This window comes from Gordionus sp. m RMFG-2023, chromosome 1 (assembly GCF_954871325.1).
Source record: "Gordionus sp. m RMFG-2023 chromosome 1, tfGorSpeb1-WG-v2, whole genome shotgun sequence".
Classification (NCBI taxonomy): domain Eukaryota; kingdom Metazoa; phylum Nematomorpha; class Gordioida; order Chordodea; family Parachordodidae; genus Gordionus; species Gordionus sp. m RMFG-2023.
In genome coordinates, this window is record NC_088775.1 from 78130476 (window position 1) to 78147849 (window position 17374).

Consider the following 17374-nt stretch of genomic DNA (forward strand, 5'->3'; position numbering starts at 1 on the left):
TTATAAAAATCACCACTTGAGCATATAAAAAGTACAACCCAGTCACATAATTATCATTACTACGTGGAAGGTCATATTCAGGCTAAAGATAGGAGACGGATGACCGAACGTGAATTGAAGGACATATTTTGACATCGTTTGGGGTCAGATTATATCGACACTTATCGATCGTAACATTTTCCCAGAGAATGTTTAGGATTTGACGTTTGGAAAAAAATTAAGAAAAGCTTAAGATTTTTGGACAAAAATCTACGGTTTTTGCGTTACCCCTCATTCAGAATTAGCGTGAATTCAACCCCTTATTCCAGTTAGCACGAATTCATGGTGGAAAAAAAATAAAATATGCTGTATTTTGTGTATTTTTAAATACTTCGCAGTTTTTAAATTTTTATCAAAATATTTTGTATTAGATTGCTTACTATAATAAAAAATATTTTATAATGCAAAGGATGATACCTGTTAATTGTTAGAAGCGGGCTAGGTAGAAAAGAAAATATTTTATTTCATGATTTTTTTTTATTAGTTTAGGGTTATATTATAAAAGATCATAATTCCTGTGTAAATCGATTTTATATAACTAATGACCGTATTAAGAAACACCAAAAATATCAGCTCAATATCTTATTAGGTTTTTAAGATGTATAGCTATAACAATATTCTTTTAAAAAAACAAGTGTTTAATTTAAGGCAAAAATTATAAATCAACCTAAAAAATGATACTGGATAACGATAAGTTTTGGTCTTATTCGGTAAACATTGAATCGGTAACAGCCAAAAAAAGTAGAAAAGCGTAGCACTAGTTTATTCTATTAAAAATTTATTAAAATATTCAAAGAAATTGTTTTCATATTTTGATCCGCTTGTTTTAAAAAAAAAATGTTATGGCCATAAAACGGTCCAATTTTTTAAGAGCCCAAAAGCTGTAGTGTAGCCATGACCCTTATTCTTTCATCATTATATCTCTAGTCTTGATTCTGAATGGTTCTTGCAGACAATATAAAGGAGGTTTTCAATCCAAAATATTCTTTTCATTCTCCCCACAGACTCTCTTTCGCAATTAATTAATTTTTCCAATTACCGTTGTTAAACGGCGATAGCCGTTTTTTAAAAATAGCTAACTCAATATTTTAACCAGAAAATATTGTCTTCACTAATAGATGTCGAAATCTTTGTGCCATCTATGAGCAAAATCTTAAAGCATAATATTTACTGGCTAAAATATTAGCTAAGCAGTTTTAAAAATCAACTCAAATCAAGCCGTTTAACAACACTATTTCCAATAGCTATACATTTTCGCTATATTACCATCCTAAAAAAATTCCAAAAGATCTTATCATCCATTTTAATTTCCATATTCCTACAGACTCCCGTAAAAGCTAAATACTTTTTTCGATTTTCCAGTTCATATGATGCTAATATTAAATTTATATTATTTTGAAGAAGAAAAAAAAATAGAATAATGTTTGAAACTCTCATCATCCGTGTGGAGCTTTCTTCTCAGGGATTCCATCTTGCGCTCGTCTTTACTCATCGAATCTTTAGCGCCATCTTTAACGGGTCTATTCAACGTGCCGTCTCCACTTACGCGCCCTCGCAATGTATTGTACAAGGGTTCTTTGGTTCCACTTCCGCGTGACAAGGTGCCTGTGTGGTAGGCCGAGGTTTCTGATGCGAGTGGTTCGCGGACGAGAGAATACTCTTCATAATTCGCGATTCCTATTTTAATTTATATTATACGTATAAGTGGCATTAAATAGAGCCAGGTGCAATAATGAAATTTAGACAGATAAGTCCCGGAAAGATTTAATTTTATTAATTAACGTCATCAAAGGCTTACCATAAAATATTAAATATCCCTTTTCCCGGCTTACTTTTTAATAAAAATTTATTTTCTTAAGGTTCTCTAACTTACTTTGTTGTCTGCCCTTCTATTTTTTTCCCCCATTTTGTTTTCATTCAACAAACAAAACAAAAAATTGAGAAAATAAACTAAATAAAACAAAATAATAGAAACGAACCAATTCTGCCACAAATCACGACCATTAGCTGGGATACTGCCTGACTATCATCCACCAATACCGTTTTGATACTCTCGTCCATCATTTTCACCTTTAAAGGTCGTATTTTTTTCTTGTATTCTAGTTGATCCTGAATGTTAAAAAAAGGGATATATAATTATAAAAAATTCGATTAACATTCAACTAAATTATTTTCAGAAACCATCGGATAAATGATATTATCCAATTCTTTAATTATATCATTTTTTTTGTATTTTGTATTTCTTGTAATATTATGTAAAATATTATCTGTATACTATTTTGTACATTAATACCCAAAGAATTTTTTTTCCTTGCTTCCTCATCAGGAATTAATTACAACCGAGATATAGGATTTATTTTTCCTTTTATTAATTTCTTTAACAATTAACAATTAAAAATGTTAAATATATTATCAATAAAATCAATAACACAATAAAAAGTACTGTTATTGCTTAAATCTATTAAGTATTTTTTTTTAAAAAAAAGTATATCCTTAATAGCCGATATGCGATTAAGATGAGAATACTTATTTTAGTGTTAACCAGATTTGATGGAAAACATTTCCATATTTTTTTAATTTATTTGTAAATAAAATTATTTGACTTGCAAAAAATTGTTAAATAACATATTTATATATTCTTATCAACTTTTACAAGTTAAATAATTTTATTTACATTGATTTAAACCTGTAGTATGAGGGTGAAGAAAGAACATATTTTAATTATTACCTTTTCTGCATAAATAATTAACAAGTGCTACTTCAACTTTATTCAAATTAATTAAATTTTATCCCCTTTAACATAATTTTATCGTGATGGTAACTTTTTAACTTACATTGTTAGTTAAAATCTTAAATTTATTTCTTTAACATTTTCAATCAATGTAACCGCAAATACCCTTATGGGATAATTTCATTCCACGGCACTATTTTTAAATATTCTTCTTAATTGATAAAAGAAAAACTTAATTTAACTCACATTTATCACTAGGTATTTAATAATTTAGTAATTTTATTTAAGTGATATACAGTGTTGTGACGATTAAATTAAAACTCATATATATAAAATTATTTTGTTTGCAAAAATGAGTGCTGTAAATATTTCTAAAAAAATCGAACGCGTTCATGTTCACTTTCAAAAAAAAAGGAACTCGTTCACGTTCATTCGAAATTTTATGATAAAATAATTTAATATAAATAACTGTCTTATATTTTTTATAGCCATATTAAATAACATAGTTTTATTTTGATAATATAATTATAAATACAATATAATATAATATAGCGAATAAAAAAAAGATATTTTTATTTATAAAAAATTTTTCTTATTAAATTTTAGTAACAATTGTTTACAAAATTTTTATTTTATAGACAGGAAAACTTAGCATTAATACGACATTAGTTATACTAATAACGCGCTCTAAAGGGCAGATGAGGGGAATGCGGTATTATACTTAATAAACAGCTCTTTAAAAGTGGAGAATTAATTAAAAACATTTATTGTTTTGTCCTTTGCTTCAAAAATTGAGATAACTTTTCCTCCTCCAATCCATCCTTTCCTTAATCGTCAAAAAAAGGATATCTCGAAATTAACAGATCTTGCATTATTATTTCTAGGTTTTTCAATGCATTTTTTCAATAAGGCTATAAGTTTATTTTTAATAGGTTAGTTCTGTGGAAGTTATAAACAATAATATCCAAATTAATAAACTATAATAATGACGTGTTAAAAAAATTGAAATGTGAAATAGGAAAAACAGTTGATTAAATATAAGACTTTTTTCCTAAAAAATTCGAACTAATATTAATTTTTTCAAATAAATAAAAAGTGTTTTTAAAATTGAACGAACGTTAAATTCGAACGCATTCGTCGTAAAAAAGGAAGGCGTTAACGTTCAAAATTATCAAAAATAAAAATAAAAGGAGCCGTTCATCATTTTTTTCAAAAAAAGAACTTCGTCCACGAACGCGTTCAAAAAGAACATAAACGCATTCGTTTACAACACTAGCAAAAATATATTAAAATAACACATTTGCAACTTATAAAAAAATTTTAAATAATCTTTTTTTTCTTTAAATTTAATTTTTATCTATAAGCTGGAAGACTTTTTAAATGAGTTAAAAGATACACAATTTCTTTTTGGGGAAACTTAAGATCAAATTATGATAATTTTAACTTATTTTTTCATTGTGTATTTTATTTTCTACAAAATTTACCTCGAAAATGACTAGTGAAATCTTTATTTAATGTATATTTATTTTATTTTATTTATATAAAAGATCAAAATATATTTATTTTCTATTTGTATTGCACATAATATAACGAAAAAAATATATCTATATTATATTATAATCTAGTGTAATTATCTATTAAATTAATTGTTAAACAAAGAATTAGAATGGATTCCCTCTTCGATATATCTTTTCGTAAGAGATTAGAAGGCTGTGAAATCATAATTAGTGAAATTAAGCATTGCCTCGATTATGGATTCTGTTATTTGGTTTGGGATATATAGAGCGATATTGATTTTTCAAAACGTTAAAAAAAATTTCAATGGGGTTTAATTGTGGGAATAAGGTGGAAGATATACTATATTTTAATAATTTTGTGTTATTATATGGGAACGATGAATAGGCGTATTATCCATAATTATTAGTAAATTCAAAGTCATGTATTTTTTGAGTGTATTAATTCCTATGGTACACAAAACCGATACGTTTTCCCCCTTTGAAGGAGGGAGTTTGACGGATGGCCTCCTACCCAGAAGTGCCCATCCATAGTGGGAAATGACGTGGGAATTAAGCCTGTTTCATCTAAATATAATATATTTTGAAATGGCAGGTCATCATTTTTAGGTAATATTCTTTAAGAATATTGATGACATCTGGGAAATTCCGTCTATCGGGTACTTTTCCAACCTTTTTCCGACTCCATCCCATTGATTTTATGGATCTTGATATGTGATAAATTTTCCACTATTATTTCAATTCTGAATCATCCTTTTTGATTAATTATGTAATCGGCCAAGAGGTTATCGTAGTATTCGGGGAATGATACCTAGGCTATAGATAAATTGAGGTCTTGGGGCCATTGTTTTTATACTTGCCTGTTCAGGTAATTTTTTCCTGACTCCAATTACCATATTTTTTGTGGTTTTTTATAGATACCAGAGTTTATTATAGAACCAATTATTTGATTTGATAAAGAATATTTGTTATGTCAAATAGAGCTGAATGTTAAATATTTTGATAATAAGTTGGTTCTGAAAAATCTAAAAAATTATATATAATGCTAAATGTTACAAATCTGTAGATGTAGAAAGGTCTAAGATACGGGAGATAGTGAAATTATTCATTATAGATAAGTTAAGAAAAGTTTTATAAAATAATTTATAAGTTTTGAAAAAAATTTTAAAGAAAAAAGGAAGATTGTTTTAAATTTTTTTATTATTTTTATATGGATGGGTTTTAATTTAATCGTCAATATGTTTCATTAAATCATCGCAACACTATATATAAACAGAATAAAGTTTATTGGTGGAAATTTCTAGTACATTGGATAATTAAAGTAATATTAATGTTGTGGATTAATTTAAAACATTTCCATATTTTTTTTATTCGTTTGTAAATAAAATTATCTCATAAAAATTGATAATAAATATGTTATTTTAACAATTTTTTGCAAGTCAAATATAATTTTATTTTCAAATAAATTAAAAAATATGAAAAAGTTTACCATCAAATCTGGTCAACACTGTTTTCTTTTATATTTCCTCTTACATCGCATTTATTTTTACATATAAATCTCATTTTAAGGTAAGTTACTTAATTTTCTCATTTTGAGCTTCCCTGTTACAGGCCACAATTGACCATCATCTTGAACCATTGGTATTTCCAAGTGGAATCCAACTGAAAATCATAACATTATGTAGCCAAAAGTGAAGTATTCTCTTTCTCGCACAACATTAATATGGGAGGGGAAATAAGTCTGTTTTTTTTACCCCTATGGAAATCTGGGTACTATTTTGCAGCCCAAAGGGAAGAAGCATTCTCCTGCTCGCTCAACATCACGATGCTCCAGGAGATTTGCAAGGAAAACAGCTATGTCATTTTCTTCTCATTATTGAAGTCTACAATAACGTTTATGACATTCTAGAAGATGACAACATCAAAATCCATATCTAAGAATTTAAAAGAAGATTCCAATAACAAAATTTATATAAACGACGCTACCGAAATCGAAACTAAAAGCATGAAGGAAGCTATAAAAGTATTAAATAAGGGCATTACAAGGAAACGAATGGCATTTACAAATCTAAATGCGGAGAATTCCCGTTCTCATTCGATCTTCAATATTAAACTTGTTCAAGTGCATCAAATTATCTAACCCTTCTCTTCTTATTATATAGAGGAGTCGATTGAAGGAGCGCCTATATTTCCCCGGAAAAAAAACATGGTAAATGGTGAGTATAGATCTGTTCTCAAGATGAATAATAGTGTATTCCCATGTAGTAATGATGAATTTACGCTAATGATGGCTATTTCGCAACAAGGAAAAGATGTAATTGTACAAAAATTATGTTTTTAATACAAGAAAACTGAGATTAATATGTAAAAATAAAAGTGCGATGTAAGTGGAAATATATTAGAGATCATTCGTCAGCATTCCCCTATTATCGGTTGCCATGGAGTCAGTCTAGGCTTATGAAGACAAATCAGCCTAAGCCACATTTTGGAAAAATAGCACAAATCATATTTTCTTATATATTTTTGTCTATGTATAAATTTGAAGATATAAATTGTTTTAAATACAAAATAAACCTAATTTATAATATAATATCATATATATTTTTTAATTATTTTTGTTTATATTTCTCATATATGGCGAAAATAATTTATTTAAAGCGTTATATTTATAATATTACTAATAAATAAACTTGTTTTTAACCTTTTTTGCGTATATTTTAAATAAAAATTGGATATATTGCCTGCCAGTTATTTTGCTAAAACTTTTCTAGCACTAATTTCTTTTTCATTTGTATGTTACAAATAATGATTATAATGAAAAATAAATTAAATTGCGTAAAAGATTTAGTAAAGCATGAGCAATAACTGGTATGCAAAAGGGTCTGAGAATTAATGAAACTATAATTTATTCAGATACTTAAGAAAAAGTAGAAAATATTACTTAACGAGATTTAGAATGAATGAATGGCAACATATTTATGCCCACTCCGGTTGGAATTTTTTGGCTCGGTCCAGCCAAATCTTTACCTGGTCTGTTTCCAATTTTTTACCAAGCTTGATTGGCCCAATTTTTTTAAATATAAGGCCTAACCCGAAATAGTCCCAATGTTCGGGTGAAACCTTCGGAATGTGATCATTTATGAGATATCTTTGGAAACGGTATCCGAAAACTTGTCAAGAATATTTATTAAATGAAATACATCTAACAAAAATAAACAAAATAATTACTCCATCCCTGAGTAGATAGTATTCTAATGAACGCGCCTCTTCCAACCATATTCCTTTCTTAGGATCCTCATCCGATAAGAAGATTCCCCAGTCTTGAGCTAAAAAAAACACAAAATTTTATAAAGGTAATTTTAAAAATAAATTCCTTCCTTTTCATACAAAGTGATTAATATATATTAAAAAGAAAGAAATAATAAAAACCTTGATGATCCTTCAAATTTTCTTTCTCCCTAACGTGGTCGCAGATCTGATAAACGTGAAGAGATTGATCTAACGGATAGGTTTTAGTCGCATTTTTATCGGGAATAAAAATTTTAAGATTCAGGGTTGGCATTTTTAGAGTAATATTTTCTTTTGATGAGAGATAAAAAAAAATTCACATCAATTTTTCCAGGTTGAGCAGTCTTCGAATGAGATTTCGTTGGCATAGTTTCATATTAAGTAGCTATATATTCTATATTTTTTACAAAAATAAATATAATTTCTAGGACCTAAAATACTATTAAAAAATATCAGTTTAGAACCGGAAGGAATTAGAAACTGGAACGGTTTTAAAAATTTAAGAAACGGGAAGCATTTTTTTTAATATTCAAAACCGGAACCCTTATTAGTCCAGGTTACAAACTCTGACTCTAAAAGCGGGAAAGTTATAAATAAAAAAATGGTATTTTCTTTAAGAATGCGTTTGCATCAGAAGAGAGGCAAGAAGGATGATTGCCCCCCCCCCACCTCCTTCCATAAAAAAGAATTGTACTTGGAATAAAACATGCGACTCAGCAGAAATTTTGTATTTTTCGCTATATACTTCACAAAATTTTATATTTTTTGTTTCAGAAACAAAATGGCAAACTTTTTCTTATAATCAAGCAATCAATTTAATTTATAGAATATGACCTTTCACGAGAAAAAAAATTAAAAACGTCAAAGGCGTAAGAGCTTTATCAAAATTCTAAAAATCGGGGAAACGTTATCGGGTAATGAAATCGATAACATATATTAATGATTCACTTTTTGAGAGATGGAAAAGAAATATAGGATTGACTTGAGTTTGATTAGTATTATTAAAAGTTACCTTTTTAAAAGTAACTATAAAGCCAAAAAAGGGTCATTAAATAGGTATAGTTTCTAAAAAAAAATGTAGTTTTTTAAAATGGTTTATAAATAATTTAATATACATAAAGTGAAATTTTCTTTAAGCAACAAAACAGAATCCTACAGATATGGAAATTTTAGGGTTAGCCCGCTATTTGAAAAAAACATTCTAAAGTCTGACATGGTCCGGAATTATTTCTGACTCGTCTTAAATATTTATATTATGATTTTATAGACCGGCCCACCCAACACCGAATTTAAAAGTTAGTCATTTTGAATAATATTACAGTGAAACGATACACATGTTTAAATATACTATAAAAGGGGGTAAACAAAATAAGATTTTATTTTTAATAGAATAAAGATTGAAATTAAATATGGACAAGCAATTAATTAAGAAGATTAATAGTTGATTAATCATTATAAAAAAAATGTGTTAAAATTTAATTCAAAATAAAAAATTAAAATACTTACATATTAATTATTTTTAATTTTTCTTAAATAATAAAAAAAAATGTTTAATATAGAATCTTTATTATCCAATAGTAATACTAATTTTTCCAATTTAAATGAAAACTCCCAATCTTCGTCGAGAATTCAAAGACCAAAAAGAATACACAAATATTGGAATAAAGAAAAATTAGATATAGTTACCAAAATGTTATCGATGCCGGAAAAACAACAAATGAAAATAAAAGACATAGCAAAATATGTCGAAATGTCTACTGCATCTGTTCACAAATTTAGACGGGATACATTCCCAGAAATAAATGGAGATCCTTTAAAGGAATATAATATTCAAAAAAGAGGAAGTAAAAAGAAAGATTCTTCCATTATTGAAAGAAGTATCATAAGCCTATTAATGGATAATAACACTTTGACTATTCAGGAGATAATAGAAAAGTTACCTCCTGGTAGTCCAAAAACAAAAACCACAATTAGTAAATATATTAAAAATATTGGTTGGTCTAAAAAAAGGGCTGGCAAGGAGCCTGATAGAAGAAATACTCCCGGGGCTATTAATATTCGTCAAATTTATTGTGCAAAGATCTTAAATATCCCAAGAGAAAATTTATATTTCTTAGATGAGACTGGAATAAACTTGCATGTTGTACCAATCTACGCCTGGGCGCCATACAATGTCCGTCCAATAATAAAAATCCCATCCTCTAAGGGCAAAAATGTAAGTATCCTTTGTACAATCGGAATTGGAGGGGTAATTCATTATAAAATAATAGACGGAGCTTACAATGGGCTATTATTCCGTGATTCTATGACGGAGCTTATTAGTATCCTACCACCAGATGCAATCATTGTAATGGATAATGCATCTATCCATAGAAGCCATCTTATCGATTCTTATAAAGGTAGGATTGAATACCTACCACCTTATTCACCTCAGTTAAATCCCATTGAAAATTTTTTTGGAGTTTTGAAAAATAAATTTAGAGCAATCAATCCCCGCCCTAATTCAAGAGATGAAATTGTTAGGAATATTATTCAACTCTTACACGGATTTATTCCTTATGATTTCACTAACTTTTACAATCACATGCAAAGCTATTTGGAGTTGGGTTATCGCGGGCAACTGATTAATTAGGTAATCTTTATAATCGATTTGTATTAATAATTATAATATTAACTCTTTTAATTTCTAAAAAGGTACCAACATCAAATTCGTGGAACAATGGAATATTTTGATAAATTATAATTATATTTTTTATGTATTAATTATTTTATCGAAATTATTATAAAAGTTTATAGTGTTATCATATTTTTATCGAAATAAATGGATATACAAAATAGATTACATTTAAGAAATTCTAAAATATTAAAAAGACTTTTTACAAAAAATGATTTAGAATTTTAAATGAAATTTAATCAAATATCTTACTTGAGCATTCTCAAAGAAAATAAAAAAAAAATTCATTTTTCATCATAAATTACACATTTTTTTTATAATGATTAATCAACTATTAATCTTCTTAATTAATTGCTTGTCCATATTTAATTTCAATCTTTATTCTATTAAAAATAAAATCTTATTTTGTTTACCCCCTTTTATAGTATATTTAAACATGTGTATCGTTTCACTGTATATCGTATTTTGCAAATTGAGAATACGAGCAATAAATAGTATTGTTGAACGAGTAAATTTGTTTTTTTAAAAAATACATGGTGTCATTCATTTTATTTTTGACTAATTTTGAACTGAGTATTTTTTTATTTTTTTTGGCGAACGCGTTTGTTTTATACTTTATTTACTTGCTAACTCAGTTGTTTCCTACAAATATTTTTCGCACGATTTCCTTTCACAAGTGTCTATTTCACTCCATTATGAGTTAATAAATTATTTTTCTGATTTATATTTTACTATGTTAAGTTAATAAATTATTTTATGAATAAGATGTATTTGATAAGTTCCGGCTTAGATGAATGTATCTTTACTATAGCATAATTACATTAAATAATTTCATTTTTAATTCTTTATCTGATATTTATGACTCAGATAAATGTATCTTTGCCATGGCCTAATTACAATATATAATTTATTAAAATAAGTTCAAGAACTTTCAAAATGACCCCAAAACAATTGACAAACTATGCAAGAATTACACCAGGAAGTTTATGATTCCAAAATAACTTTATATAATGATATTTATATATTACTGAGTAATAATCATCTAAAATAAAGGATGATTTTTTTTTGAAAACTTAGAAGAAAAAGGAGTAAAAGTGAGCTGTTTATTGTTGAGTAATTAATTTATATTAACTTCCTACTAATTCCAGCTCACAAAAATTTTATTCCTCAATTACTTTATTGATGATGGTGAAGGTGACATTCAGATAATTACATTTTATCCAGTAACGAATCAATTACTTCTTAAATATTTTGTTTATTAAAAAAATATTAAAATATTTATATAGAATATTTGTTTTGTCAATTGTCGCAAAATTTTAGAAATAAAAACATATATTTTTATTTTCAGCCGACAAAAAAAACAATAATTGCCTTTAACTACCCTTAAATAATTTGAGTTATATAGAGACAATAATGCACATAATTATTATCTAGAAAATTATGAATAATTATTATAATCATGACTCAGTCAGATCAAAAATGATAATATTTTATTTTTTTGCGAAAAAATATTTCAAATATTCTATTTTACAAATAATGATAAATTATTAACTGCCAAAGTAAAGTTTTGAGAGTGAGGGCAAATATCTTTTATATTATTATATTATAATATAGATTATATGAACCGTTTATTGAGTGTATTTTAGTTAGACCAGACCTAAAAACAAGTTAACCTATAACCGAAAAAAATTTTAAATGATAAAATTTTGATACTCTATATTTGAAAAAAAACAGTGACGTTATCCGATGAAAAATAAAGAAAAACCTTCCTCGGTAATCCAAAATTGTGTACTGGTGTGGCTAGATTTTTAAAACGAAGGGTGAGATGAAAGTCGGATAATTAGAATGAATGATATTTGTTACAAATCCCAGTGAGAAGTAATATAACCCTCTTTAGATTTAACAATTTTCAGTAAAACGCTTTCCCACATCTTTATCATGAAATTTGTCGCCAAAGTAAGAGTTAGTGATATGTGATAAAAGCTTGAAGGGTACATAAATTTATTTTGTTATAGAGGAGTCTAAGAGGTAAAAATGTCTAAAGCATTATTTAAAGAATTTCTAGTGTGAGAAGCGAATTTGTAATCTGAAGTCGAGTTTGTCTTAATAGTATTTTATCTATATAGTCATTTACGTGATATATAGCGCTTATGCCCTCTAGTGTTGAAATGCAACAGAGCTACGATTTCCATCTTATTGGAACTAATTTAATTTGGATATAAAAGTTAAAACATGAGGAGCCCTCCACACGTTTGTGGGCAAGCCGCACGTCTTTGTAGTGCAGCCTTGTTTTACACCTTTTTTTATCCTGAAGAAGGGAGAGATTTTATCATTTATTTTGAAGCAAGCAAATAAATTTGAATAGTTATTTTTTAAGATTCGAATTATTTGGTTTTCAATACCGCATTCTGCTAGCGTTTCCCAAAGAGCTACATGGTTAACGTTGTCAAATGCTCTACTAAAATCAATGAATGTGTAGAATGAGGGTATCTTGTATTTATGACGTGCTTCATATTAAATCTTTCCGATATGAAAGACACCTGTCTATCACATTCACTTTATCGTGTGATTTTAAGTCCAAAGTTTATATTATTTATTTTATTAAAATTATTCTTTTAGCATGTTCGTTAATAACTTTTAGTCATGGTCATCGACCTTTGATATCGATATAACAAGACCTCCTTTGGAGTGTCTTTATCTCCATTTTCGCATGCCTTGCACGGACATTAACTCGTTCGTGTAAGATAATATCACGAGTTCATCAGCCCCAATACGATAACTAGCTTCCATAGTTTGTGATCTTGAGTACCATATGAGAGTAAAGGGGGAGGGGTTTATTACCTTGAATAATAAATGTTTTGCTACTAGTATACCCAGTGTTCTTTCGTTTCTATAAATTTTGGAACCAATTTAATTTGTGGAAGGCCTAAAATATTTTTGAGCACATTAAAATGTTAAAAGGGCTCACGGATGTCACTATCCGGGATCGAAGAATATATAATCAAATGAATTCATAATTAATCACGTATTCGGCATATTAATTAAACTCAAATTCCTATATTAATATTAACACCCATTTTTACCCCCCCCCTTAAAAAAAAAATTTTTTTAAATTATTTTTCAAAAGCTTACGAATTTTGAATAATTAATCATTTAATAATTTTATTCTTTATTGGAAAATATGCAAATTAGGCTTCTTTTTTTCACTTTTAAATTTATAAAAATGTCGTGGAAATAATTTTCAATATTACACATATAAATCGATTCTCATATACAAAAATTTTTTTAATCGATCCAATTATTCGTTATTAATCTCTAAATATTAAAATGAAGTTTATTCGATCAATTGTTTAAGGAATAATTGATTTTTCGATAAAAAAAGGGGTTTTTTATGGAAGGCTAATAAAAACATAATAAGATTAGATAATTAATATAAATATAATATCGTAGGCTAAGTATTAGAGTGTTCTATATACACTTTTTTGCAAAATGCTTTCTTTTTATGAATAAATACTTCAGTATTATATTCTTAAATATCCACGATAAAAATGTTAAGGAATAATTAAGAATAATCATTTATTTGCATTATTACGTTGTGATTTCCTATTTAAAATACAAGAAATCGTACTCCTGAACAATATTATAAAATAAATAAAGAACACTATAATAGTCAGCCAATGATATATAAGGGTGGGCCTGGCCCTCAATGAAAATTTAAACATTAGAAAAATTCAGACAAAACTTGAAAATGGAAGAATGCAAAATAAATCAAACAATCCAGGCTAAAATACAATTGCAGGTCTTTGATTTTTTATTATGAAATAAAAAAAGAAAATTTTGAATTTCTTATCATCCATCCTTGCGAAAAAGATATTCGCGACTTTGAAAGTGTTCGCGCATGTTACACGATAATGGTTTGCGATTCTGCGCTGCGCGGAAAAAATTTGGAGCCTCGTATCGCGATATTACTTTAGCTCTGAAATTCCTTAACGATAAACATGCGGTAAAAAAAATAGCGAAAAAGGAAAAAGTGTTTTGCGATAAAACCTTTACTTAACTGACATGCACATGGTAGTTATGAAGGCTTATCATTTGAGTAAAATTTAGAGAGTAGGAAGTAGTTTTAATTTAAATTTTTTTTTCTTCTAATTTTTAATTAGTAGAGGGTGAGGTAGGGGATAACATTTTACTGGTGGGGGGGGGAGGTAATATAAAATTGGCATTGGTTTAGGGGAGGGGGGTGGGGGATCGAAGACCCTTTAATTCAAAGAAAAATAATTATAACGTATGAATTTCCTTTTGTCTTGTTTGAAGCATATTCAGAATTATAAGATCGATTGGGGTCTCAAAACTTATAATCAAGTGACTTATTGAAGTCTTATATGGCGTTGTATTTCTTCTTAATGATAATAATCGTAAAATAAAGAACGAGATAAAGTTAGACAAATTCAAATCGAATAATTTATTCGTTTAAAAAATATTCGTAAATAATAAAAATCTTTTCAATATGTTCCTTGTTGTACTTTTTTATTTTATTTTTATTAATTTACACAACTTTTTTTAAAACATCTGGATATGTCCATATTACATGAGCCTGACAAAGGAGTGCCGATAATTGATTTAAATTTGCAATCTTAAAAATTTCCGTTCAAATTATTTATTTTAAAAGAAAAAAAACGGTTTCTGCTTCTTACGATGAACCTCTTTTAGAAAGATGTTAAAAGCCAATTTTTTTAAAAAAAACAACAACTCCATTTATTTTATTTTTGTCAATAAAAAAACATAAATTTTTATAAGTGATTTTTATTTTGCACATATTCTCCTTCACCTGTTCCACACTCTTTGTTTTATATTGTTAAAAAAACAACATTTTTCTTCTAAACAAAATTTTTTTGAAAGATAAGATAAATGAATTTGTTTTCTTAAATTATATTTAAAGGGAATGAAATTATTATTTTATTCTCTTATTTTAAAATTGAGGCAAAAGCGAACCCTTAAAAAATATCTTTCAAATTTAAAAATCGGAGTTATAAACATATTTTATCTACCAATGCCAAGCAAAATTATTAAATTTATAAAAATTTACCAATTTTGAGTTTTTTTAGCGTTATTTTTAAGACGTAACAATGTTTTCTTGAAATTAATTTTTCACAGAAAAAAAAAGGTAAAAGCCAATGGATGTCACCTTACGAAGGCAAAATTATTTATTTATTTTATAATAGGTTATAATTTAATTCTATCAGGTAGAAAGAAATTTAAATAAAAGTTAAATTCAAATCACTAATGTGGATGAAAGGTGATGGGTTCGTGGATATTTCAAAAAGAAAAGAAGGTATGAGAGGTCTTGCTAGTTTTTCACAATAACTTTTTAGAAATAATCAGTATTTAAAAAATATGAAGCAGAAATTTAAATTACTAAGTCGGAAAAGCTATAAGACGTTAGCTAATGGATAGACATATAAAAGGAATTTCGATATTTTGATCATATTTTATTAAATTTTTAATCAGTTTATATTTAAAAAATATAACATTCCCAGCAGGGTTTAAAAATGCAGCAATTATATTACAAAGTCGGAAACTGCAATTAAAAAGTTGAGTTAAAAGAAAAAAAATAAAAGCTATTTTTTGGAATAGTTCGAAAAAAAATTAGACAAAATAATATTTTAAAGAGATGAATGGACTTGTTTTTTAAAAATAAAATTAAGGACAATTTTTAAAATAAAAACAATTCTATTTTATATTTAAATATTTTTAACACGCTTCAATAGCTAAAATAAATTTGTTTTTTATGAACCATTTTTTTTTCATTCGTGCTAACTGTCTCTGCATTCACAGCTAGCGCGAATTGGAGATGGAGAATACAAAAATACACCGTATTTGTATAATTTGCCGCGCATTCGCGCTAACTATGAATGAGGGGTAACTGGGAAAAGTGAAAGGGGGAATCTTTGTTAATCGTGTCTAAGGTGGATACAATGGAAAATAAAACTGCCTACACCAGAAAACTACAGCAATTTTTATTACTTTAGGAAGGGGAGGGAGGTGGGGGTATAGTCGATATTAAGTTAAAGTCATTATTGATTCTTTTTTTTGAAGTTTAAATGGTATCGCTTCTATATGATATATAGATCCATTACTTGAAGATTAGAAATTGCGGATATCCTATCGCCCTTCAAGTATTTATAATATGTATTAAATCTTAGTTTGAGAAGTGCTGGAGATTATTTGAGGTATCTCGCTTTAACATTAAACAATATTTTATTTTAATATAGGGATTTGAGTAAGTATATAAAATTTTTGTTTCTTCCAAGTTTTTTGATATCAGAACTATATCATCGGCATATGATTGTAATTTTATGTTCCAAGTGTAGGATATCATTGGATCCAATTTCCTATAAAAGTTTTATGTTTTAATATGGATTCGTTTTTTTAAAAAACTTTTTAAATGAAAAATAAAAATTTGAAAGAAAAAAAATATGCTAATTAAAAATGAAAAATTTTAAGCAAAATTTTTTAATTAGCAATAATAATAAGAAAATTATATAAAAGGGGGAATTTTTTTATATGTCGATCTCGATTGTTCACATTTTTTTCTCTAAAGTCCCATGACCAAGGTTGCCAGGTCTTCCACGTTGAGTAAAAACCTAGCTCATTTTTTTAAAAATGTCACATTAATCAAACTTTCAAAAAATTTACCGTAATTTTAATATTTCCACAAATCTATCTATAAAATGAATATGGTCCAGCCAGCGCAAGGAAATTGACGTTACGACAGCCGATTTACTTTAATATCTATTCGCCTATTTACAATCACATGCCCTGTCAGATTTGACAGGTTATAAAATAAACTGATAAAATTATTAATAAAAACCATTTTTAAATATATAGATCTTAAAAACTAAACCCATCTCTATCGCTCAATCCTACTCTGCTTGAGATACTTGCTTATATATTCAATCCCATTTAAAAAAATTTCTTCTTTCGAACATTCCTTGAGTTGAGCTATTTATCCCCTAAAATATACCACAAAATCTTCCATGTTTTTATTTTAAAAAGTGTAAATTATTTTTCATTTTTGGCTTACCAATAGAAATATGGGTAAGTAATGTTAAGGCCCAATTACGATTT

At 27.2% G+C, this 17374-nt stretch overlaps 1 protein-coding gene across 2 annotated transcripts in view; it reads right to left on the reverse strand.

Annotated features, from left to right (window-relative positions):
* The window catches only part of LOC135922405 (talin-2-like), a 67128-nt gene that overhangs the window by 46227 nt on the left and 3527 nt on the right, over positions 1–17374 (reverse strand). The window contains exons 1-5 of one of the 2 annotated variants that reach the window (XM_065456786.1): positions 11422–11444; positions 7714–7966; positions 7513–7610; positions 2019–2148; positions 1471–1716 (exon numbers count right to left, since the gene is read on the reverse strand). In XM_065456786.1, coding sequence (XP_065312858.1) covers positions 1471–1716; positions 2019–2148; positions 7513–7610; positions 7714–7846 — 607 coding nt within the window. In that variant the 5' untranslated portion in view covers positions 7847–7966; positions 11422–11444. Of the gene's footprint in view, positions 1–1470; positions 1717–2018; positions 2149–7512; positions 7611–7713; positions 7967–11421; positions 11445–17374 lie in introns of those variants that run through there. The other variant, XM_065456785.1, reaches the window with a different exon arrangement.